Source organism: Esox lucius, chromosome 14 (assembly GCF_011004845.1).
Source record: "Esox lucius isolate fEsoLuc1 chromosome 14, fEsoLuc1.pri, whole genome shotgun sequence".
NCBI classification, from domain to species: domain Eukaryota; kingdom Metazoa; phylum Chordata; class Actinopteri; order Esociformes; family Esocidae; genus Esox; species Esox lucius.
Window position 1 is genome coordinate 933,564 of NC_047582.1, and position 27,211 is coordinate 960,774.

General features: G+C 45.4%; 1 protein-coding gene across 3 annotated transcripts in view; it reads left to right on the plus strand.

Moving 5' to 3' along the window:
• The first annotated feature begins 7,795 nt into the window (after window positions 1-7,795).
• LOC105009331 (serine/threonine-protein phosphatase with EF-hands 2) overlaps window positions 7,796-27,211 on the plus strand; it is a 46,966-nt gene continuing 27,550 nt past the window's right edge. Inside the window, exons 1-8 of one of the 3 annotated variants that reach the window (XM_034296919.1) lie at window positions 7,796-8,036; window positions 8,132-8,244; window positions 8,766-8,845; window positions 8,963-8,977; window positions 9,216-9,224; window positions 9,563-9,690; window positions 9,799-9,853; window positions 10,062-10,228. In XM_034296919.1, the coding sequence (XP_034152810.1) occupies window positions 8,788-8,845; window positions 8,963-8,977; window positions 9,216-9,224; window positions 9,563-9,690; window positions 9,799-9,853; window positions 10,062-10,228 (432 nt within the window). In that variant the 5' untranslated portion in view covers window positions 7,796-8,036; window positions 8,132-8,244; window positions 8,766-8,787. Of the gene's footprint in view, window positions 8,245-8,765; window positions 8,846-8,962; window positions 8,978-9,215; window positions 9,225-9,562; window positions 9,691-9,798; window positions 9,854-10,061; window positions 10,229-27,211 lie in introns of all 3 variants that reach the window. The other 2 variants (XM_020045261.3, XM_034296920.1) reach the window with 2 other exon arrangements.

Genomic DNA, 27,211 nt, shown 5'->3' on the forward strand with positions numbered 1-27,211 from the left:
ATACTGTTTGCTAAACAAAATATGGTTAATGTTTATAAAAGTAATAACTTGAAAACGGTGTAAGTTAGTCAGTAGCAAACAATCTATGATTCAACAGCAGTTGAAGTCCATTCAAAAGCTCCACAGAGCCCAAGTCCCACCCATCTGCCCTCTGTTCCCAAGCCCCACCCATCAGCCCACAGGGCCCCTGCTGACAGTACCCGTCTGCAGCCAAACCCTTCTAAGATTCAAACACGGAAGCTCTTGTTTGGAGCTCTCTCTCAGTCGGTCGGTCGACTGAGTATAACAAACATCTAGATAGACATGTTTCACATTGAAATACATTATGTTCATACGAAGTACATGCATAACTTGATGAATGCTAAGATATTCTATTGTTAGTATACCTTTTACTATCACTATGCTCATTGTTCATAATTGATCATCACTCAACCATTTGGTGATTACTGTATACTGTATGTATTTTACAATCTTTTTGCCTGCTATGCACTGATTAAAAAGTACAGAATCACCATCCTAAGGACATAGATTTGTATGTGACCTCAATGGGATTCAAACACACAACTTTGTTGGTGGTTATGTGATTCACAAAAGACCACTGCATTGCCTAGGCACAATACAATGCCATCAAATACAGCACATGATTACGGTCCATAGTAGTAACAACAAATGGTAACCAAATGACCATATAAACCAAGTGAACTATGGCACTGTCTTTCAAAATGGAACAGGATAGACAGCAAGGAAGAGGACTATATTATATCAGAGCCCCTTGGCAGGGTTAAAACTACAAACTGAGATGCTGTGATCCAACTCATGTAACAACTTGTCAAGGTGTAGTGTTGGAGGGAACCAGGCGCAGGCAGTACTCTCGTTCGTGGGTTTTATTAAAACAACAAACAAACCAAACACGAACGGAAAAACAATACTAATGACTGAATGAAATAAAAGTGCGCAACATGCATCTTAACAATTAACATTCAAACAGTACATTCAACAACACTCCCCGATTAAATGCACAAACAGCAACAATGACAGCGACAGCAACAATGATCCACAATGTGGGGAGCAGAGGGGAAACATATATACACATACAAATGATACAAATTGGGACCTGGTGTGGAAGATTGGAAACATGTGACAGTCCGGGATGTGTTTGTGAGGTATGGGAACTGAGGAACTATGGCACGGTGGCGCTGCTGCTCACCGCACCATGACAGTACCCCCCCCAAAGGCCCGGCCACCGGACGGGCCAAGACGAACCCCAGCCCAAGGGAGGGGGGGCGGGGCAGCGCAGTACCCCCATCGGCACAAACCCGCCGAGGGGGCGGAACAGCCGAGACTAACCAGGGTGGCGGAGCCGTCGGGACAGGCCGGGGAGGCAGAACCGGCTGAAGATCAGGAGCCAGCGGAGGGTCAGAGGCCGGGAGAGCCGACGGAGGGTCGGTAGCCGGCGGAGGGTCAGAGGCCGGGAGAGCCGACGGAGGGTCGGTAGCCGGCGGAGGGTCAGAGGCCGGGAGAGCCGACGGAGGGTCGGAAGCCGGCGGAGGGTCAGAGGCCGGGAGAGCCGACGGAGGGTCGGTAGCCGGAAGAGCCGAAGGAGGGTCGGTAGCCGGAAGAGCCGAAGGGGGGTCGGTAGCCGGAAGAGCCGAAGGGGGGTCGGTAGCCGGAAGAGCCGAAGGGGGGTCGGTAGCCGGAAGAGCCGACGGTGGGTCGGTAGCCGGAAGAGCCGACGGTGGGTCGGTAGCCGGAAGAGCCGACGGTGGGTCGGTAGCCGGAAGAGCCGACGGTGGGTCGGTAGCCGGAAGAGCCGAAGGAGGGTCGGCAGCCGGAAGAGCCGAAGGAGGGTCGGCAGCCGGAAGAGCCGAAGGAGGGTCGGCAGCCGGAAGAGCCGAATGAGGGTCGGCAGCCGGAAGAGCCGAAGGAGGGTCAGTAGCCGGAAGAGCCGAAGGAGGGGCCGGGGCGGCCGGGACAGGAAGGGGCGCCGGGGCGGCCGGGACAGGAAGGGGCGCCGGGGCGGCCGGGACAGGAAGGGGCGCCGGGGCGGCCGGGACAGGAAGGGGCGCCGGGGCGGCCGGGACAGGAAGGGGCGCCGGGGCGGCCGGGACAGGAAGGGGCGCCGGGGCGGCCGGGACAGGAAAGGGCGCCGGGGCGGCCGGGACAGGAAGGGGCGCCGGGGCGGCCGTGACAGGAAGGGGCGCCGGGGCGGCCGGGACAGGAAGGGGCGGTGGCGGCCAAACCCCGGCAAGCTCAGGCGGTGCAGGCCACTCCTCCTCGGCCTCAGGCGGTGCAGGCCACTCCTCCTCGGCCTCAGGCGGTGCAGGCCACTCCTCCTCGGCCTCAGGCGGTGCAGGCTGCTGCCGCTGGCAGGAAGGAGGCACTGGCTGCTGCTCCAATGCAGCAGTGGGCAATCGGCGCCGTGGCGCAGGGACAGGGGCAGCGGAAGGCCGCGGAGCAGGAAGCGGTGTGCGCCTAATTGCCAGCCTACAGCCTGGCCAGCCTGCACGGGGTCGAGGAGGCACCGGACATAGAGGGGGCGTCGTCGGGACTTCCCCCGGGCACCCACTCAGCCCCCCCCTAAAATTTTCCTGGGGGGACCTCGGACCGAGCGTTGGGCACCTCGCCCTCTTCTTCCTCCGGCCTCGCCTACGTCCTGACCCTCCTGCCTCCTGCATGTCCTGCAGGAGACCCTTCACCAGCTCCCCTTGTTCTTTGGTGAGGGGCTTGACCACTCCATACTGGTCCATGCCCCACAGCGGCACCCCGAACCCATCTTGGGGCAACCCCCAGCACTGCTCCCCAAGGGGATCCTCCTCCACTCTCTCATAGACCGCTTCATCATCGTCCGATGAGAGGGAGTCAGACCCCCAATCGCCCCTCCACGTATACACCCTCTCTGGAGGGGCTGCCTGCTGGCTCCAGTTGCGGTGGATCATTCTGTAACAACTTGTCAAGGTGTAGTGTTGGAGGGAACCAGGCGCAGGCAGTACTCTTGTTCGTGGGTTTTATTAAAACAACAAACAAACCAAACACGAACGGAAAAACAATACTAATGACTGAATGAAATAAAAGTGCGCAACATGCGTCTTAACAATTAACATTCAAACAGTACATTCAACAACACTCCCCGATTAAATGCACAAACAGCAACAATGACAGCGACAGCAACAATGATCCACAATGTGGGGAGCAGAGGGGAAACATATATACACATACAAATGATACAAATTGGGACCTGGTGTGGAAGATTGGAAACATGTGACAGTCCGGGATGTGTTTGTGAGGAATGGGAACTGAGGAACTATGGCACGGTGGCGCTGCTGCTCACCGCACCATGACAACTCAAGTAAATATCTGTTGATCATTGAGGGGATAATGTTTGGTTCAACCATTCAGATGTGATTCACTATGCCAAAAGAGGTTGAAAAATGAATATATTCTTTGTTACATGGAGAAGATATCATGGCTGAATGCTAGGGACAGAATTGACACAAAATAGTGTAGTGATAGTGTACTACAGTGGGGAGATCCCCAAAGAATGATGCTTCCACCTCCATGCTTCACGGTTGGGATGGTGTTCTTGGAGTTGTATTCATCCTTCTTCTTCCTCCAAACACGGGAAGTGGAGTTTAGACCAAAAAGCTCTATTTTTGTTACTTCAGACGGGCCTGGACATGCGCTGGCTTGAGCAGGGGGACCTTGCGTGCGCTGCAGGATTTTAATCCATGATGGCGTAGTGTGTTACTAATGGTTTTCTTTGAGGTCATTGACCAGGCCCTGCCATGTAGTTCTGGGCTGGTCCCTCACCTTCCTCATGATCATTGATGCCCCACGAGGTGAGATCTTGCATGAAGCCCCAGACCGACGCAGATTGACCGTCATCTTGAACTTCTTCCATTTTCTAATAATTGTGCCAACAGTTGTTGCCTCCTCACCAAGCTGCTTGCCTATTATCCCAGCCTTGTGCAGGTCTACAATTTTATCCCTGATGTCCTTACACAGCTCTTTGGTCTTGGCCATTGTGGAGAGGTTGGAGTCTGTTTCATTGAGTCTGTGGACAGGTGTCTTTTATACAGGTAACAAGTTCAAACAGGTGCAGTTAATACCGGTAATGAGTGGAGAACAGGAGGGCTTCTTTATGAAAAACTAACAGGTCTGTGAGAGACGGAATTCTTACTGGTTGGTAGGTGATCAAATACTTATGTCATGCAATAAAATGCAAATTCATTATTAAAAAAATCGTACAATGTGATTTTCTGGATATTTGTTTTAGATTCCGTCTCTCACAGTTGAAGTGTACCTATAATACAAATTACAGACCTCTACATGCTTTGTAAGTAGGAAAACCTGCAAAATTTGCAGTGTATCAAATACTTGTTCTCCCCACTGTAATGATTATTTTATTTCTTTCTGATAGTATTTGTTGCAATTGATTAGACCAAAAACCCATGTTGCAATAAAAGTAAAATATTTGCATCAATGATTATAGAAGATGCTTTCATTGATCATAATTCTGGTTATGTGTCACGTCTTCGGGGCGAAAAAAGGAGGAGCAGGAGAATGGCGTAATACTTTGGTGTATCTTTTAATAAGTGAGTAACATAAATGCGAAGCGCAACACTGCTCTTTGTAACAGTGAGACAATAACACACAAAGACAGGGGGAGCAGAGGGAACATATATACTGGGGGGAATGATGAGGATGAGAACCAGGTGCGCTAAACAAGACACAGGTGAAATGCATAATGAGATGGACGGTGGTGTCAGAAGGCCGGTGACGTCGAATGCTGGAGTCTGTCTGCTGCAGGGGGACGTGAAGCAGCAGAGGGCGCAGTTGTCACATTATGGAATATAAATTATGGAAATTCGTTTCAGCCAATTGTGATGGATACAGTACACCTAGAGTTTTGCCTAATGTCAAAACAGTGAAATAAACTGTAACAGATTACCTTTAGCATTTCAAAGTCATTTTGAAACAGGTCATACACTGTTTGGTCTTGGACTAACTGATTGTTACAATGATTAAATGGAGAAAATTGCATTATGTTACAGTTAGGTCTGGAAATAATTGGACACTGACACCATTTTATTTTGGCTGTTAACCTAAATATATTCAAGCTACAGTTAATTATTGAACATGTTCTTAAAATGCAGTCTCTCAGCTTTAATTTTAGGCTATTTAGGAATGACAGCTCTTTAATATGTAGCCCCTCTTTTTCAAGGCACCAAAAGTAATTGGACAGTTGACTCAAAAGCAGTTTCAAGTTAAGTCGGTAAAAGGTCTGGAGTTGATTCCAGGTGTGGCATTCACATTTGGAAGCTGTTGCTGTGAACCCACAACATGTGGTCAAAGGACCTCTCAATACAAGTGAAACTAACCATCCTTAGGCTGCAAAAAAATGAAATCCATCAGAGATAGCAGGAATACTAGGAGTGGCCAAATCAACAGTTTGGTACATTCTGAGAAAAAATAATAACGCACTGGTAAACTCTGCAACACAAAAAGGCATGGACATCCATGGAAAAAACAAGTGGTGGATGATTGTAGGATCCTTTCCATGGTAAAGAAAAACCCCTTCACAACATCCAGCCAAGTGAATTAAGAACACTCTCCAGGACGTAGGCATATAATTTTCCAAGTGTACCATAAAGAGAAGACTTCACAAGAGCAAATACAGAGGGTTCACCATTGATAAACCTCAAGAATAGGAAGGCCAGAATAGACTTTGTCAAAACACATCTGAAAAAGCCAGCCCAGTTCTGGAATAGCATTCTTTGAACAAATGAAACTAAGATCAACCTGTACCAGAATGATGGGAAGAAAAAAGTATGGAGAAGGCTTGTCACAGCTCATGATACGAAGCATATCACATCATCTGTAAAACACAGTGGAGGCAGTGTGATGGCATGGGCATGAATGGCTTCCAATTGCACTGGGTCACTAGTGTTTACTGATGATGTGACAGAAGTATATATGGTTATATTGACTGCTCAGATTCAGCCAAATTCAGCGAAGTTGATTAGACGGTGCTTCACTTCACAGATGGACAATGACACAAAACATACTGTGAAAGCATCCATCCATCCATCCATCTTCTACCGCTTATCCGGGGCCGGGTCGCGGGGGCAGCAGTCTAAGCAGGGATGCCCAGACTTCCCTCTCCCCAGACACTTCCTCTAGCTCTTCCGGGGGGACACCGAGGCGTTCCCAGGCCAGCCGGGAGACATAGTCCCTCCAGCGTGTCCTAGGTCTTCCCCGGGGTCTCCTCCCGGTGGGATGGGACCGGAACACCTTCCCAGGAAGGCGTTCCGGAGGCATCCGAAAAAGATGCCCAAGCCACCTCAGCTGACCCCTCTCGATGTGGAGGAGCAACGGCTCTACTCTGAGCTCCTCCCGGGTGACCGAGCTTCTCACCCTATCTCTAAGGGATCGCCCAGCCACCCTGCGGAGAAAACTCATTTCGGCCGCCTGTATCCGGGATCTTGTCCTTTCGGTCATGACCCAAAGCTCATGACCATAGGTGAGAGTAGGAACGTAGATTGATTGTGAAAGCAATACTGTGAAAGCAACCCAGGAGTTTTTTTAAGGCAAAGAAGGGGAATATTCTACAATGGCCGAGTCAATCACCTGATCTCAACCCGATTTAAGCATGAATTTCACTTGCTGAAGACAAAACATAAGGCAGAAAGACACAAACAAACAACACCTGAACACAGCTGCAGTAAAGGCCTGGCAAAACATCACAAAGGAGGAAACCCTGCATCTGGTGATGTCCATGCATTACAGATTTCAACAAAGTATTAAAAATGGCTATTTTATTTATGATTGTGTTAATTTGCCCAATTATATTTGAGCCCCTGAAATAAGGGGATTGTGTATGAAAATGGTTGCAATTCCTAAACATTTCATCTGATATTTTGATTAAATCCCTTGAATTAAAGCTGAAAGTCTGCACTTCAATTGCATCTCGGTTGTTTCATTTTAAATCCATTGTGGTGGCGTACAGAGCCAAAATTATGAAAATTGTGTCAGTGTCCAAACATTTTCAGACCTAACTGTATGTTTTGATGACTTAACCAATGTACTTGCTATTTTTCACCAACAATATGATGACTGAATCCATGAGTTTGTGATGAAAGATTTTTCGAAAGGAAATTAAAGCAAAATCAATTGTTTTACATGCAAGATTTAATGTTTTACAAGTATGATCAGTTTGGAGTTTTGTATTAAGAGTTTTGAAACACTGTACCTAACAATTGATAATAGTAACTAAAGCAACCAAAAACATTTTGTAAAACTTTAGCACAAGGGAAACACGTGTTTTACCTTGTTTGGTCTTAGACGAACGAATTGTTAAAATGACATAGCTGTTTTGATGATGTCGCCAACGTACTAATTATATTTCACCCAAAACTTAGTGGTTGATTATTGGTTGATTAAGTGTTATCAGTTTTCTGGTGTTTTCTACTAAGAGTTTTAAAAAAACACAACATACTATTGATAATAGTACCAAAGCAACAACAAAACAAATTAAAAGTATTTATACATGAATCCAATTACAAATGTAAAAGTGTTTCAATACTCAAAATTATATTTCTTGGTGGAAGCTCAGTTGCCACTGTATTTGCTGTTTCAGATCATTTTGCTTACTAATCTGGTCACCTTCCATTTACTTTTCCATGTACTCTTTGTCAAATCCTTATTGCAAAGCCATGAATAACTTGTGGACACACCCACGTAACAGGAAAATATGCAAAAACTTAGTTCGACCTTTTGGGGATTACTGAGCCATATAAAGTCCATATGTTTATTAATCTGTCACTTGCCAGTTGTTGCCCTTTATTGGATTGTTCACCCATATGTTCTGTATAAAGGCTAGCCATAATGACTGTGAGGCATAATCCTAATCCACTTGAAACTTGTTTTGATTAAGTGGTCACGGGGCTTGGCCAAGAAAACCGCCTATATACTGGACTAGATCCCTATTACACATGAAGTATGACCAAGGCTGAAGCCTTGTGTGTGCCAACAGAGAGGTGCCTCTTGAATGAAAGCAATTGAGAGTCTGTCTCCTGTTCTAACAAATATGTCTGAAACATCCTCCAAACATCTGTGGGTCTTGTTTCAACAGTTTCCTGAGGCTTACAGAACAGAAGACATTCAGGGGAATAAACTCTCAGCTGCTAAGGCGCTAAAAGACTGACGGATAACCCTTATTGTGGAGGGGAGAGGCAACCTACCCAGGTAATATATAATCTATATCTACAAAATAATCTATAAAATATAATAATTTCTAATTCAATGAGGTGATTGGATAGCATGATGTAGAGATTCTTGGAAATATTGTTGGCCTGGTTGGTTGACAATTTTTAAAATGTTACTTAGCGAAATGTTTCATAGTATAACAATGATGTTTAATAATCATATATATGCATTTACATAATTTTTTTTGTCCACTGAAAATAACATCTATTTGTTACTGTTCAGATTTAATTAATACATGTACATTGCAGATTAATAGTTTTTTGGAATACTTTCCAACATGTCTTTGGTTAGAAATTCATGACCTTCTTTGTATATATTTTTTTTCACATAAATTGTCCTTATTTTCACTCTTCATTGCAAAGCAGTGTCCGATCATAAACCATCTGGCTGCAATTGACTTGTGAAGTCCTCCCATTGTTGTCCATGCAGTAAATTAATTACAGCAATTTTGTTAGGCCAATTTTCTAAGTCATGAACTAATTTTTTACTTTATTTTTCAGTTGTACCTCATACTTCAGGGTCATGGGATGTGGCTTTGCAAAATCAGACCAAGCGCAGCTGAAGCAACTCAACAGAGGAAGTAAACACATTTGTTTTTTATAACAACCTCGACAAACCATTCAATGATTATGAACAACATAGATTACCCTAGAGAATAACACATATATAATCTGTGTGGTTTTTATGTTAACTACAGCCAGCATTGTACCAGGTAAAATTTACAATAACAAATTTAATTGAACTTTGTTTTCAAAATAACATAAGTGATGTTCTATTGGGTTCAGGTCTGGAGACTGGCTAGGCCACTCTAGGACCTTGAGATGCTTCTTATGGAGCCACTCCTTAGTTGCCCTGGCTGTGTGTTTACTAAGAAGAAAGTCTACTAAGAAGCACTAACCCTTGAACTTTTTGTCTTACGTGTCTTGTCTTTCCTGCAACATGATATAAAGCTGCCACAGGTGAGTCAGTCAGTTGTCTGCTTGTGAACTAAATTACTACAATGGGGTATTGATGGATCTGAGTCTCTAATCTGTGATTGCATTGTTCAGTAGACACTGATAACATTACCATCAGTTAAGCTAAAAATAGGATTTCTCATGCAAGTATCAGCCGATCAGGCAAATAACTACAAATAGGCTAATAACTAGAGAAGTCGTCACAATGATACCTGCATTTTTCTTGGTAGAACTGTGTGTTATGTTGGCAATGGGATGTCCCATAGCAAGTCCCACAAAGATCACATAAGTGCCCATGTGTTGTAATATCCTGCCCCGCCACCCACACCACATTCCCACAGCCATGCGGGCAGCTCTCCTGATCCAACGTTGGTACCGTCAGTATGTGGCTAGGCTGGAGATGAGACGCAGGTGCACCTGGAATATCTTTCAGTCCATTGAGTATGCAGGAGAGCAGGACCAGATCAAGGTGCACAACCAGACACACTGCCAGAATATTATATATATATATATATATATATATATATATATTGTAATCTAATTGTTTAATTATGATTCTTTTGTTTTCCTTCCTCAGCTCTACAACTTCTTTGGGTACCTCATGGATCACTTCACTCCAGCAAGCAGTGAGAGTAAGCTATTCTAACACCTGAAACCTGGGCTGTAAAACAGAATGGTGTTCAAAAATAGGGATATGCTCCAAATTGCACACTATATGTGCCCTGGTTGTGCACTATGGGATATTGGGATATTTCCGTAGCTCATATGACTAATTGCCGACCTTAGCCGCTTCTTGATCAGACCATGCTCCTTTGAAAAAGCAACCCATTGCATTCTTAGGGAACCTGATTTCACACATCTTCCGTGAGCACGACATTGGCCGTGATGTAGAGTGGGAGAGCTACAAGAGCATCGAGGTGCCAGAGTTATACTCTGGTCCACACCTCTCCTTCCCAATGACCTTCTCCAACGCAGCTGAGCTGGTGGAGGCTTTCAAGAACAAACAAGTAGGTTTTCCTACACACCCTGGAAGCAACTATCAGGAGAGCAGCTGTTGTATTGCAATTAGCAGCCTCCATGTGCTAAGGGGTGTGCATATAGTTTGTTTGCAAGATAAGGTTAAAGATAAAGTCCTTTCAAGATAAGGTTATTACATGATTAATCTAACAATCACTTGTTTAACATTGTTGCAGAGGTTGCCTTGCTAGTTAACAACCAACACTAAACCTGAGACAGCTGGTTTGATTGTTAGATTAATTATTACATGATTAATCTAACAATCACTTGTTTAACATTGTTGCAGAGGTTGCCTTGCTAGTTAACAACCAACACTAAACCTGAGACAGCTGGTTTGATTGTTAGATTAATTATTACATGATTAATCTAACAATCACTTGTTTAACATTGTTGCAGAGGTTGCCTTGCTAGTTAACAACCAACACTAAACCTGAGACAGCTGGTTTGTCTAGCTATAATTATACATCTGTAAAAACTCATGACTGGTTCCTTATTAGACATTGGGCACGGACACAGATCAAGTCTAGTCCAGGACAAAAAAAAATCAAGTTCAATGGAGATTTCAGTTTTTTTGGTCTAGGATTAGTCTAAATCTTTGTCTGCAAAACTGCCCATTTAGTTGAAGTTGGATATACAGTGGGGAGAACAAGAATTTGATACACTGCCGATTTTGCAGGTTTTCCTACTAACAAAGCATGTAGAGGTCTGTAATTTTTATCATAGGTACACTTCAACTGTGAAAATCTAGAAAATCACATTGTATGATTTTTTTATAATTTGCATTTTATTGCATGACATAAGTATTTGATCACCTACCAACCAGTAAGAATTCCGGCTATAACAGACCTGTTAGTTTTTCTTTAAGAAGCCCTCCTGTTCTCCAGTCATTACCTGTATTAACTGCACCTGTTTGAACTTGTTACCTGTATAAAAGACACCTGTCCACAGACTCAATCAAACAGACTCCAACCTCTCCACAATGGCCAAGACCAGAGAGCTGTGTAAGGACATCAGGGATACAATTGTAGACCTGCACAAGGCTGGGATGGGCTACAGGACAATAGGCAAGCAGCTTGGTGAGAAGACAACAACTGTTGGCGCAATTATTAGAAAATGGAAGAAGTTCAAGATGACGAGGAATCTCCCTCGGTATGGGGCTCCATGCAAGATCTCACCTCGTGGGGCATCAATGATCATGAGGAAGATCAGGATCAGCCCAGAACTACACGGCAGGACCTGGTCAATGACCTGAAGAGAGCTGGGACCACAGTCTCAAAGAAAACCATTAGTAACACATTACGCCGTCATGGATTAAAATCCTGCAGCGCATGCAAGGTCCTCCTGCTCAAGCCAGTGCATGTCCAGGCCCTTCTGAAGTTTGCCCTTGACCATCTGGATGATCCAGAGGAGGAATGGGAGAAGGTCATGTGGTCTGATGAGTCAAAAATTGAGCTTTTTGGTCTAAACTCCACTCGCCGTGTTTGGAGGGAGAAAAAGAATGAGTACAACCCCAAGAACACCATCCCAACCGTGAAGCATGGAGGTGGAAACATCATTCTTTGGGGATGCTTTTCTGCAAAGGGGACAAGATGACTGCACCGTATTGAGGGGAGGATGGATGTGGCCATGTATCGCGAGATCTTGGCCAACAACCTCCTTCCCTCATTAAGAGCATTGAAGATGGGTCGTGTCTGTGTCTTCAAGCATGACAACGACCCGAAACACACAGCCAGGGAAACAAAGGAGTGGCTCAAGGTCCTGGAGTGGCCTAGCCAGTCTCCAGACCTGAACCCAATAGAAAATCTTTGGAGAGATTGCCCAGCGACAGCCCCGAAACCTGAAGGATCTGGAGAAGATCTGTATGGAGGAGTGGGCCAAAATCCCTTGCTGCAGTGTGTGCAAACCTAGTCAAGAACTACTGGAAACATAAGGTCTCTGTAATTGCAAACAAAGGTTTCTGTACCAAATACTTCTGTCATGAATGCAAATTGTATGATTTTTTTTTTATGTGACGTCGCCCGGCATGGCGCAGCCGGGGCCCCACCCTGGAGCCAGGCCCGGGGTTGGGGCTCGTTCGCGAGCGCCTGGTGGCCGGGCCTTTCCCCATGGGGCCCGGCCGGGCCCAGCCCGAACGAGCGACATGGGGCCGCCCTCCCGTGGGCTCAACACCCACAGGAGGGACCATAAGGGGCCGGTGCAGAGAGGATCGGGCGGCAGTCGAAGGCGGGGGCCTAGACAACCCGATCCCCGGACACGGAAACTAGCTCTAGGGACGTGGAATGTCACCTCGCTGGCGGGGAAGGAGCCTGAGATTGGTTGAGAGGTTCCGACTAGAGGTAGTCGGGATCACCTCTACGCACGGCTTGGGCTCTGGAACCACACTCCTTGAGAGAGGATGGACTCTTCACCACTCTGGAGTTGCCCATGGTGAGAGGCGGCGGGCTGGTGTGGGTTTGCTTATAGCTCCCCAGCTCTGCCGCCATGTGTTGGAGTTTACCCCGGTGAACGAGAGGGTCGTTTCCCTGCGCCTACGGGTCGGGATAGGTCTCTCACTGTTGTTTGTGCCTACGGGCCGAACGGCAGTGCAGAGTTCCCGACCTTCTTGGAGTCTCTGGGAGGGGTGCTGGAAAGTGCTCCGACTGGGGACTCTATCGTTCTACTGGGGGACTTCAACGCCCACGTGGGCAACGACAGTGACAACTGGAGGGGCGTGATTGGGAGGAACGGCCCCCCTGATCTGAACCCGAGCGGTGTTCAGTTATTGGACTTCTGTGCTAGTCACAGTTTGTCCATAACGAACACCATGTTCAAGCATAAGGGTGTCCATCAGTGCACGTGGCACCAGGACACCCTAGGCCGCAGGTCGATGATCGACTTTGTTGTCGTTTCATCTGACCTGCGGCCACATGTCTTGGACACTCGGGTGAAGAGAGAGGCGGAGCTGTCAACTGATCACCACCTGGTTGTGAGTTGGATCCGATGGCGGGGGAGGAAGCTGGACAGACTCGGCAGGCCCAAGCGTACTGTAAGGTTCTGCTGGGAACGTCTGGCCGAGTCTCCTGTCAGAGAGATCTTTAACTCCCACCTCCGGCAGAGCTTTGACTGGATCCCGAGGGAGGCTGGAGATATTGAGTCCGAGTGGACCATGTTCTCCACCGCCATTGTCGAAGCGGCCGCTCGGAGCTGTGGCCGTAAGGTCTCCGGTGCCTGTCGAGGCGGCAATCCCCGAACCCGGTGGTGGACACCGGAAGTAAGGGATGCTGTCAAGCTGAAGAAGGAGTCCTATCAGGCCTGGTTGGCTTGTGGGACTCCAGAGGCAGCTGACGGGTACCGACAGGCCAAGCGGACTGCAGCCCGGGTGGTTGTGGAGGCAAAAACTCGGGCCTGGGAGGAGTTCGGTGAGGCCATGGAGAAGGACTATCGGCTGGCCTCGAAGAGATTCTGGCAAACCATCCGGCGCCTCAGGAGAGGGAAACAGTGCCCTACCAACGCTGTTTACAGTAGAGGTGGGCAGCTGTTGACCTCAACTGGGGATGTGGTCGGGCGGTGGAAGGAGTACTTCGAGGATCTCCTCAATCCCGCCGTCACGTCTTCCATTGAGGAAGCAGAGGATGAGGGCTCAGAGGTGGACTCGTCCATCACCCGGGCTGAAGTCACCGAGGTGGTTAAGAAACTACTCGGTGGCAAGGCACCGGGGGTGGATGAGATCCGCCCTGAGTACCTCAAGTCTCTGGATGTTGTGGGGCTGTCTTGGCTGACACGCCTGTGCAACATCGCGTGGCAGTTGGGGATAGTGCCTCTGGGATGGCAGACCGGGGTGGTGGTCCCTCTTTTTAAGAAGGGGGACCGGAGGGTGTGTTCCAACTATAGGGGGATCACACTTCTCAGCCTCCCCGGGAAAGTCTATGCCAGGGTTCTGGAGAGGAGAATACGGCCGATAGTAGAACCTCGGATTCAGGAGGAACAGTGTGGTTTTCGTCCAGGCCGTGGAACACTGGACCAGCTCTATACCGAATTTCTAGGCGCAGCCAGGGGCCGGAGGGTGTCAGGTTTGGGGACCACACGATTTCGTCTCTGCTCTTTGCGGATGATGTTGTCGTGTTGGCCCCTTCAAGCCAGGACCTTCAGCATGCACTTGGACGGTTTGCAGCCGAGTGTGAAGCGGTGGGGATGAAAATCAGTACCTCCAAATCCAAGGCCATGGTCCTCAGTCGGAAAAGGGTGGCTTGCCCACTTCAGGTTGGTGGAGAGTGCCTGCCTCAAGTGGAGGAGTTTAAGTATCTAGGGGTCCTGTTCACGAGTGAGGGAAGGATGGAACGGGAGATTGACAGACGGATCGGTGCAGCTTCTGCAGTAATGCGGTCGATGTATCTGTCTGTCGTGGTGAAGAAAGAGCTGAGCCGCAAGGCGAAGCTCTCGATTTACCAGTCAATCTATGTTCCTACTCTCACCTATGGTCATGAGCTTTGGGTCATGACCGAAAGGACAAGATCCCGGATACAGGCGGCCGAAATGAGCTTTCTCCGCAGGGTGGCTGGGCGATCCCTTAGAGATAGGGTGAGAAGCTCGGTCACCCGGGAGGAGCTCAGAGTAGAGCCCCTGCTCCTCCACATCGAGAGGGGTCAGCTGAGGTGGCTTGGTCATCTGTTTAGGATGCCTCCGGAACGCCTTCCTGGGAAGGTGTTCCGGTCCCGTCCCACCGGGAAGAGACCCCGGGGAAGACCTAGGACACGCTGGAGGGACTATGTCTCCCGGCTGGCCTGGGAACGCCTCGGTGTCCCCCCGGAAGAGCTGGAGGAAGTGTCTGGGGAGAGGGAAGTCTGGGCATCCCTGCTTAGACTGCTGCCCCCGCGACTCGGCCCCGGATAAGCGGAAGATGATGCTATGCTATGATTTTTAAGTAATTAATGTGATTTTCTGGATTTTTGTTCTAGATTCCATCACTCACAGTTGATGAGTACCTATGATAAGAATTACAGATTTCTACATGCTTTGTAAGTAGGAAAACCTGCAAAATCGGCAGTGTATCAAATACTTGTTCTCTCCACTGTACACATGATCAATTAGAGTTCCTTTTTTTGTTGTTGCGGTTTGTACACACTGCATATATGCATATTTCTCCAAATGCTTTAAAATTTTTTGACCTAATTATTAATTAATTATCCCATTATTACTTTTCCACCATGGAGACTGTTCATTTAATCTACAAGTTTAACCAAGTTATGCTGAAATATGTTCATTTTGTAGCTATTTAGTTGGTAAACCACAGCTGCTGTCAAATTGAGATGTGGAACTGTAAGCAATATATACTCAATATTTATACACTCTGGAGTTCAGAAGTTCACTTTACCATGACCCTGTAGTTTAAATTGTAAATCATTAAAATGTATTTTGATATTCTGGATATTGTGCCTAACTATTGTAAATGCTGACAAAGAGGTTAGGTAGAATGAATTTCTGCATAACTTTAAGGGCAACATCAATATTATCATTGCAATATACACTCACCTAAAGGATTATTAGGAACACCATACTAAGACTGTGTTTGACTCCCTTTTGCCTTCAGAACTGCCTTAATTCTACGTGGCATTGATTCAACAAGGTGCTGAAAGCATTCTTTAGAATTGTTGGCCCATATTGATAGGATAGCATCTTGCAGTTGATGGAGATTTGTGGGATGCACATCCAGGGCACGAAGCTCCCGTTCCACCACATCCCAAAGATGCTCTATTGGGTTGAGATCTGGTGACTGTGGGGGCCATTTCAGTACAGTGAACTCATTGTCATGTTCAAGAAACCAATTTGAAATGATTCGAGCTTTGTGACATGGTGCATTATCCTGCTGGAAGTAGCCATCAGAGGATGGGTACATGGTGGTCATAAAGGGATGGACATGGTCAGAAACAATGCTCAGGTAGGCCGTGGCATTTAAACGATGCCCAATTGGCACTAAGGGGCCTAAAGTGTGCCAAGAAAACATCCCCCACACCATTACACCACCAACCTGCACAGTGGTAACAAGGCATGATGGATCCATGTTCTCATTGTGTTTACGTCAAATTCTGACTCTACCATGTGAATGTCTCAACAGAAATCGAGACTCATCAGACCAGGCAACATTCTTCCAGTCTTCAACTGTCCAATTTTGGCGAGCTCGTGCAAATTGTAGCCTCTTTTTTCTATTTGTAGTGGAGATGAGTGGTACCCGGTGGGGTCTTCTGCTATTGTAGCCCATCCGCCTCAAGGTTGTGCGTGTTGTGGCTTCACAAATGCTTTGCTGCATACCTCGGTTGTAACGAGTGGTTATTTCAGTCAAAGTTGCTCTTCTATCAGCTTGAATCAGTCGGCCCATTCTCCTCTGACCTCTAGCATCAACAAGACATTTTCGCCCACAGGACTGCCGCATACTGGATGTTTTTCCCTTTTCACACCATTCTATGTAAACCCTAGAAATGGTTGTGCGTGAAAATCCCAGTAACTGAGCAGATTGTGAAATACTCAGACCGGCCCGTCTGGCACCAACAACCATGCCATACTCAAAATTGCTTAAATCACCTTTCTTTCCCATTCTGACATTCAGTTTGGAGTTCTGGAGATTGTCTTGACCAGGACCACACCCCTAAATGCATTGAAGCAACTGCCATGTGATTGGTTGATTAGATAATTGCATTCATGAGAAATTGAACAGGTGTTCCTAATAACCCTTCAGGTGAGTGTATAACGGAGTCTTAAAAATCCTGAATTATAAGTCCAGTGAGACTTGTAACTGTTGCATTAAATTGAGACACAACTGCTTTGTCCACTGTCAATCCTTGTACTTTTGTACAAGCCCAGGGAATTGTCGTCTCACTCCACCACTGTTGGTTACCTTATCTTCCTCAGGTTCAATCACAGTTACATTTGGTTCCAAATCGGAAATATGACATGTTTTGGCTTGTCGCGTTTTACCAGCATTAGGATTATCGAACACCACATGAATAGAAGAAGAAAATGAGTCCCCAGATTCAGAATTTATTTGTACAACAATTCCAAATGCTCCATTAACCAAGCCATCAGCATTGTTAATATTTTTTGTCAACATTACTCGAACACCTAGGCCCAGAGAAAAAGTGTGTTGTAAGCATGAATTAAATACCTTGAAATGGAAGCCCATTTTTCTTTCCATCCTACCACTTTTATAATTTCTGTCAAAATCCTGTGATTCTATGGTTATAACTTATAGCCTTCATCCAAATGCAGAAGTTTTCTTAAAGATACTGGATTTGTCAACATATCCGATGCAAACGTTTTAGGCATTCCTTTGTTTGAGCCTTTTCTCACAGCAATTGAAACATTTGAGACAATATGTTGGACCTCTGGAATATACTAAACATAGAATATGAAATCAATGTTTTTTGCAAATCTTCCATCAGCATTAAGTATACGTGTGTTGAAGTATAGTGCCATGGTAATTCGCTCAGGTCGTTCATCATGAAAGGTTGTACTTCCTTTAGGATACAAAACTGGAAACGACTTGGCCTCATTCGTCTTATCCATCAATCTGACAGGATCATTACCTTCACCTGGAGCGAAGCTTATAATGCTTTCAAAATTCTGATCCAGAATTTAGTGTGCAAGGTCAACACTTTGGAGGCACGAATCCAGAAACATTCCATGTTGTTCTGTGTATGTGAACTCATCTTCTTTTTCAACAGGATTATCCACTTCATGCAACTCAGATTGTTCATCTTCCTCAGGAATTGTGTCCACATTGTCATTTTTGCACAAAGGATTAATCCACTCATCATTGAAACTTACATAATGATACAATTTATTATTTTGTATCAAATACTTCAAAGCATTTTTCATATGATCCGTTTCGATATATTGATGCTCATAATGCCCCCTATTCGTAATTTTCCACTTCAGTTTAATTGGTATCATCAAGTTTTCATATCCATTTCAGGCAGGACACTTGTTGTTATGACACTTGTGACTGTTGTTATTTTAGAGGAAACACACACCACAGGACCATGGACACCATTCTGCCCACCTTTAGGCAATGCCACCAACTTCATGAACAGAATGTGTTTAGCAATGAGATGCTGTTCTAGAGAGTTCAGGCAACTCAGTTCTGGAGGCACAGGTTCCAATTGTAGGTTATTAGCAACACTTTCTTCCGGCATTTTCATCGTGAAGCAAATCCATAGCTTACATTGTGGTCCTTTAGACTTATGACAATTGTCACAACAGTTCTGGCCCAGATGTTGATTCAGAGATTGCTTCTTTGAACTTCTAAATTTCACATTGTTCCATTATTTTTCCCCTTTTTTTTGAGCTTCAGTCAATTTCAAACAGTTAAGATCTCCAAAACATAGGTCTTCTTTGGCAATTTCTAAATCCATTTGAATTGTGTGATCTGTCATGTCATGTTCCAGCTTTTTTGTCACTTTCTTTAAAATTCCATCTGGTATACCATCACTTATACTTGCTATGCATCTTTTTCTCAATTGCATTTTTTTTAAGTTATTAAACTTCGTTTTGGTACACATTGTAGCACATTGCTGTTCATCTTTCCTCTTTACACATGTCACAACCTCAGTGGTTTCCATTTCTGTGGTTTAAATAAATCCCTTCTCTTTGGCAATCTCTTGGACTATCCAATCCAGAATATATATTCCACCTATTGACATTGAAAGTATAAACAACATCCATCCATCCATCCATCCATCCATCATCTTCCGCTTATCCGGGGCCGGGTCGCAGGGGCAGCAGTCTAAGCAGGGATGCCCAGACTTCCCTCTCCCCAGACACTTCCTCCAGGTCTTCCGGGGGGACACCAAGGCGTTCCCAGGCCAGCCAGGAGACATAGTCCCTCCAGCGTGTCCTAGGTCTTCCCCGGGGTCTCCTCCCGGTGGGACGGGACCGGAACACCTTCCCAGGAAGGCGTTCCGGAGGCATCCGAAACAGATGCCCAAGCCACCTCAGGTGACCCCTCTCGATGTGGAGGAGCAGCGGCTCTACTCTGAGCTCTTCCCAGGTGACCGAGCTTCTCACCCTATCTCTAAGGGATCGCCCAGCCACCCTGCGGAGAAAGCTCATTTCGGCCGCCTGTATCCGGGATCTCCCAAAGCTCATGACCATAGGTGAGAGTAGGAACGTAGATTGACCGGTAAATCGAGAGCTTTGCCTTGTTCTTTCTTCACCACGACAGACCGATACATCGACCGCATTACTGCAGAAGCTGCACCGATCCGTCTGTCAATCTCCCGTTCCATCCTTCCCTCACTCGTGAACAAGACCCCTAGATACTTAAACTCCTCCACTTGAGGCAGGCACTCTCCACCAACCTGAGTGGGCAAGCCACCCTTTTCCGACTGAGGACCATGGCCTTGGATTTGGAGGTACTGATTTTTATCCCCACCGCTTCACACTCGGCTGCAAACAGTGCATGCTGAAGGTCCTGGTTTGAAGGGGCCAACACGACATCATCATCCGCAAAGAGCAGAGACGAAATCATGTGGTCCCCAAACCTGACACCCTCCGGCCCCTGGCTGCACCTAGAAATTCTGTCCATAAAAATTACGAACAGAACCGGTGACAAAGGGCAGCCCTGCCAGAGTCCAACATGCAACATGTCTGACTTACTGCCGGCAATGCGGACCAAGCTCCTGCTTCGGTCGTACAGGGACCTGACAGCCCTTAGCAAAGGACCCAGGACCCCATATTCCCGAAGCACTCTCCACAGGATGCCGTGAGGGACACAGTCGAATGCCTTCTCCAAATCCACAAAACACATGTGGATTGGTTGGGCAAACTCCCATGAACCCTCCAACACCCCGTAGAGGGTATAGAGCTGGTCCAGTGTTCCACGGCCTGGCCGAAAACCACACGGATTTGGAGGTACTGATTTTCATCCCCACCGCTTCACACTCGGCTGCAAACCGTCCAAGTGCATGCTGAAGGTCCTGGCTTGAAGGGGCCAACACGACAACATCATCCGCAAAGAGCAGAGACGAAATCGTGTGGTCCCCAAACCTGACACCCTCCGGCCCCTGGCTGCGCCTAGAAATTCGGTTTAGAGCTGGTCCAGTGTTCCACGGCCTGGACGAAAACCACACTGTTCCTCCTGAATCCGAGGTTCTACTATCGGCCGTATTCTCCTCTCCAGAACCCTGGCATAGACTTTCCCGGGGAGGCTGAGAAGTGTGATCCCCCTATAGTTGGAACACATATAAACAACATGGTTTATTAAATCAGCAGCTGCCTTTATCTCCAATTCTGTAGCCCATGATCCAGCACAGTACATGCATGATACCATCAAATACTCAGATACTGATGTGGAACTCTCTCATATAATTTGTTAAGAAACTTCGACATGCTAACCACTTTTTTTTCTATAATGGAGAAAATAAATTCTAGTACCAAGCCAACATTTTAGAATAATTCAAGGATGAGGTGTTGTAAAAACTTCCTTTAGTGTCTTTCAGAAATCACCTAGCAAATATATAAACTGAAAATGGAAAACACCATTGCAAAGTTAAAGTTTATCTTTGACATTTAATTTAGCCAAAATACTTTGACATTCAATTTAGTAAAATACAGGGTTAGAACTTTGCTTTTTTAAGTGAGGGTGAACATTTTTGGTAAAGCTCCTGAATTCTAAAATTGTACACAATTAAATATCCTGCAGAGACATGGTGCACCAACTCATGTACTGTACGCGGAATTACCCTGACAGTGAAACATGTAGAACGTCATTACAGCCTGACAACAAAATGTTTTAATATTAAAGAATTTGGTAGATTCACCTTACTTCCACCATAAAATTGGAAGAGATGGACAATAATGCAATTTGAAATCCGGAGGGGGCAAGTCGCTAGTGAAATGTCCGCCTTCGTAAAATACAATTTTCAAAAGTGTGGCTTTCCAATAGCTTGTTTAACAATTTCCATTTCCAGTTTACAGGCTACATTAGATCACTTTTGACAGGAAATGTTGCATCAATAAGGCCTATTATATCTATAAACGTTTCCAAAATATACCACAACAATTTACCAAATAGCCTAATATCTCCAATACAATACCTAGCTTAATTCGAAACATACCCACAAATCCAACAGGCCTACTTATGATTTGAATACAGAGTGTTGTGTCCTCTTGGAAAGCTTGTAATCTTCCAAAATACTACAACCTTGTAAAAGTGATCAGGTGTGACCTTACGAACAATTTAAGCGTGGGATTGGACGTGACAAGGTCATTGATTGTTAATTGACAGAAAGTCACATGGCAAAAACCCCTATTCAGCTGCAAAAGTAAAGTCTTACCAAGGGAAATTAGGGAAATCTGCTAAAAACATATACATATATTTGTACAGTAATATATGATTTGTGTAACATTTAACAAGAAACTAACCTCACTGGACACACATACTCTAAACTATTTTTTTTTAAACAGAACTAATGCTTTAGTCAAACATATTACCCGGAATACCCTCAAATATTCATTTTTATTTTTTTTTACAAGAAATGTGACGAATATTAAAATAAAGGTCTTCTTTACAAGGGGAAAATACAATTATAAAATTGACTTCTTTATAATAATAATTTCAAAAGGGTTAGAATTTACATAATCCATAGCCTAAACCTTAAGATGGTTTGCACTGGAATCTAGCTTATGGCCGCAGCAATTCAACTGCCAAGACCAACTTACTGTTCAAGGAGCTTTACACTTAATATTTGCTCTTCCTAAAATAAGAGTTCCTTTAAAATAATAGTCCAATAGAAACAAAAAGAATAACGCAAAACATTGAGGACTGAATGCTGCCATACTCCCAACACCCCACCCATTCCCCATTGACTCACAGGCACTGCCATGGCTCCTCCCATAGCTTCAAAAATAGCCCTCCGTAACTGCTGATACCACCAACTCCCACTCAACATTCTAGCAGATTCACACACTCATTACATCAGCTCTTACTTCAAAATACGAGTTCCTTCAAAATAAAAGTCTAAAATAAAGATTGAGAATAACACAACATTTTCGGGACTGAATGCTGCCATATTGTTTGAGATATACATTTTTTATATAGAAAATTTAAATATCATGGTCCAGAGATCCTTCAGAAGCAAACAGCATGCAAATCTGTTCAATGATATCAGAGTAGATGGCGTTTAGGGGATTTTACTTCATTCACTTATTGCGGTCAAATCATTTGAGATATCGAAATTCCAAATAATACAATTGAAGATACTGGTCCCAGGGTTCTTCTCAGCAAACGTCGTTCAAATCCGTTCAGTGGTCTCCGAAGAGTGTGTATTTTACAGTCGTTGTAGCGCACCCTTAAGGTCTATTTGGACCTGTTGTTTAGTGCTATGTTAAATGGCGTAAGTCTTGGATATACCTGACGAGATATATAGCCTGACAAATTGCCACACCCATGTAAAAGTAATTAGTCTATTATGCGCGCATCGTTTGAGATATCAAAATTCAAAATTGTATTGAAGATACTGGTCCCAGGGTCTATCTCAGCGAACAGTGTGCAAATCTGTTCTGCGGTTTCCAAGGAGATGTTATTAACAAGTTCTTCACAAAAGTTAAAACATCTCCTGCTCTGACAGCAGCTCGGAGGAACTGCTGTGCAAGGACTGGGCCGCCTGTGAGTGCTTTCAGGTGGGGGAGATGCCCACGGCGGAACCCGCTGCTTGTTGAGAAGAGTAAGAACAAGTCTCCAATAACACCACAAAGTCGCTGAATTTGTCACTAGTCGCTTTTTTGAGAAAGAGTCGCTAAGGGGGTCTGAAAAGTTGCTAAATCTGGCAAAAAGTCGCTAAGTTGGCAACACTGAGACAAATTTCGCTACTGCTCATGCGTGCCTCCTCGCTTCTACAGGTAAATGCTGCCTTGTGTACAGTAGGCTACTCTTGAGTCAGTCCGTGTGATTATATAGCCAGCAAGTTAATAATTCAATTATGTAAACCTTTTAATTGGGATGGAAGGGTTATATAGGTTGTTTTAAATGTCTTGGTGTTGAGTTGATGAGAATCAGACTGTTAAGACGATGATTGCTCTATTAGATACTTGGCGCATCCCCATGTTGCAAATCACTATTCCTTGTTAAGGACATGCATCATTTGAACATAGTTGAAATGAGTTCTAACGTACACTAGCATATTTAGCTACTTTATCAACTCTGTTGCTACGGACGGTGAAGCGATGAATAACCTGAAAAGCTCGGAGTCTTATCAGTACCTCCACAGCAAAAAAGTCGGTCGCGTTTTAATAAAGGAGGTGGGACACAACCTTGTCTACCTTAAAGCAGACATAGAGCCTGGTCAGAGCCTTAAAGTCCCACATCACCGGTCCTGGGTTTTAGTTTCATCGTCAGGTGAAATACAAACAGCTGGGCGATCTTGCAGCCACGCAGGTGCAATACTTTGGAAGGTAAAGTGTTGATTCTTTTGATAGTTATATTTTTTTCAATGTATTTTGTAATATTAGTTTGCAACTAACAACTTCTTTATAATGGACTATTTTCTAATGTAGGTTGAGAATATTTGGGTATGAGACATTAGCACTACCATTATTGGATTGTGCTACTAATACTATTTAGTTTTGATGACATGTAGCCTATTTTAGCTTTAGTATATACATAAATATCCTAGCCTCAGAAACTAAAGCTAAAATGTCATGTAGCCTGTTTGTTTGGTAACGTTATATATATAAATAAACTCAGCAAAAAAATAAACATCCTCTGACTTTCAACTGTTTTTACTTTCAGTAAACTTAATGGCCCTCATTTATCATTCTTGCGTAGAAACTGGCGTATATGTTGGCGTACGATTTTGCTTACACTCCTCTCACCGCCTGATTTATGAAACTGTGCGTACCTTTAAAATCCAGGTGTACCCAATACCTTCCCTTGATAAATGCCGCGACTGAAAACGATCGTCATTAGAATAACACGCCCCTATATATTCAAGTCTCCGCATCCCCCACGCCCTCATTTTACGCCATGGACACACGGAAGACGGCAAAAAAGAGAAACTTCTCTGACGTGGAGATTGACACGATCACCAGGGAGGTAGAAAGCAGTTTAAAAAAGCGGAATAAAAGATGATGATGTGATGTGGAGTGCCATTCATTCACATTAATTATTGCATTGCAATTTGTAATATTCGTCTTATTATTTTATTATATTTATTATAAATGACGTTTATTGTTATTTAGAAGAAGAATGTCGTTCCATCCATCCATCATCTTCCGCTTATCCGAGGCCGGGTCGCGGGGGCAGCAGTCTAAGCAGGGATGCCCAGACTTCCCTCTCCCCAGACACTTCCTCTAACTCTTCCGGGGGGACACCGAGGCGTTCCCAGGCCAGCCGGGAGACATAGTCCCTCCAGCGTGTCCTAGGTCTTCCCCGGGGTCTCCTCCCGGTGGGACGGGACCGGAACACCTTCCCAGGAAGGCGTTCCGGAGGCATCCGAAACAGATGCCCAAGCAGCTGACCCCTCTCGATGTGGAGGAGCAGCGGCTCTACTCTGGGCTCCTCCCGGGTGACCAAGCTTCTCACCCTATCTCTAAGGGATCGCCCGGCCACCCTGCGGAGAAAGCTCATTTCGGCCGCCTGTATCCGGGATCTTGTCCTTTCGGTCATGACCCAAAGCTCATGACCATAGGTGAGAGTAGGAACGTAGATTGACTGGTAAATCGAAAGCTTCGCCTTGTGGCTCAGCTCTTTCTTCACCACGACAGGCCGATACATCGACTGCATTACTGCAGAAGCTGCACCGATCCGTCTGTCAATGTCGTTATTATTATTATTTCTATTATTATTTAAAAGAAGAAGAATGTCATTTTTATTATTTTGTCAGTCTGAATTATATTTTGGTCATTAAAAGCCTTTTATTACTGAACCCAGTCCGTGCGCAACTGCCGGGCCTAACACTGAAACGTCATGTAAAGCGCACAGGCTCGCATCTGAAGGAATACATATAAATCAAATGCTTTGGTAAAGTCACACAAATTAAACATTGAAGTCCATGTTGTACAAAAATAAACACAGAAGTTTGTAATTATTATGTTGTTGTTTTTTTTAGTTGTCAGTGCGTTAGGATTTTTTTTCTGCGCATTTCCGCACTAACTCAAAACGTGCGTACACCACCTCCTGAGCTGGCGTAGGATTTGAGAGTGCCGTACGCCAATGTCCATATTGATAAATCTCAAAGTCACCGTGGTTTTGGGTGTACGCCAGGTATACGCTGGAAATTTGGTGTACGCACTTTTGATAAATGAGGGCCAATGTGTGTAAATATTTGTATGAACACTAAAAGAGTCAACACCATAAGACATAAACTAAAAATGTTTCACAGACATGTGACTAACAGAAATGTGTCCCTGAATGAAGGGAGGCTCAAAATCAAAAGTACCAGTCAGTATCTGGTGTGGCCACTAGCTGCTTGAAGTACTGCAGTGCATCTCCTCCTCATGGACTGGACCATATTTGTCAGTTCTTGCTGTGAGATGTTACCCCACTCTTCCAACAAGGCAGTTGCAAGTTCCTGGATATTTCTGGGGGGCCCTAGCCCTCACCCTGCGATCCAACAGGTCCCAGACGTGCTCAATGGGATTGAGATCCGAGCTCTTCGCTGGCCATGGCAGAACACTGACATTGCTGTCATGCAGAAACTCACGCACAGAACGAGCAGTATGGCTGGTGGCATTGTCCTGCTGGAGGATCATGTCCGGATGAGCATGCATAAAGGGTACCACATGAGGGAGGAGGATGTCTTCCCTGTACCGCAAGGCATTGAGATTGCCTGCAATGACAACAAGCTCAGTCCGATGGTGATGTGATATATCGCCCCAGACCATGGGACCCCCCACCTCCAAATCGATCCCGCTCCAGGGTACAGGCCTCGGTGTAACGCTCATTCCTTCGACGATAAACACAAATCCGTCCATCACCTCTGGTGAGGCAAAACCGTGACTCATCAGAGAAGAGCACTTTTTGCCACTCCTGTCTGGTCCAGCGAAGGTGGGTTTGTGCCCATAGGCGGCGTTGTTGCTTGTGATGTCTGGTAAGGACCTGCCTTACAACAGGCCTACACGCCCTCAATCCAGCCTCTCTCAGCCTATTGCGGACAGTCTGAGCACTGATGGAGGGATTGTGTGCTCCTGGTGTGACTCGGGCAGTTGTTGTGGCCATCCTGTACCTGTCACGCAGGTGTGATATTTTCGGATGTACCGATGCAGGTGTTGTTACACATGGTCTTCCACTGCGAGGATGATCAGCTGTCCTTCCCTTCTCCCTGTAGCGCTGTCTTAGGCGTCTCACAGTGCAGACATTGCAATTTATTGCCCTGGCCACATCAGCAGTCCTCATGCCTCCCTGCAGCATGCCTAATGCACGTTCACGCAGATGAGCAGGGACCCTGGGCATCTTTCTTTGGGTGTTTTTCACAGTCGGTAGACAAGTCTCTTTAGTGTCCTGCGTTTTTAGAAATGTGACCTTAAATGCCTACTCTCTGTAAGCTGTTAAGGTCTTAACGACCATTCCACAGGTGCATGTTAATTAATTGATTATGGTTAATTTAACATTTGTTAGTACAGCCTCGAACAGTGCAACAGGTTAACAAAAAACAGTGTTAGTTAAATTATAGTTGAAATTACTTTAGAAAGAAACACTGTTGACGGCTGGCTGGGGCCAGAGCCATGTCTTTCTCTATCACACTGGCTGGGGCTAACGTTAACGTTACTAGGAAATGGCTCATTCTGCTATCTCACAGGAAGTTGCACCCATAATCATTTCTACAGTAGCCCTGCCAGTTTGAGTACTTATGAGGTGACTTAATGGTTATACTGTTGTGGAAAAAATTAAGAGACCACTCCTAACTTTTCTTAAATCAGCATTTCTACATGAATGGCATCCATCCCATTCCAGTGTCTGTTAAATTCCAACACAGGCACACCTAATTTTACTTAATGAGGTACTG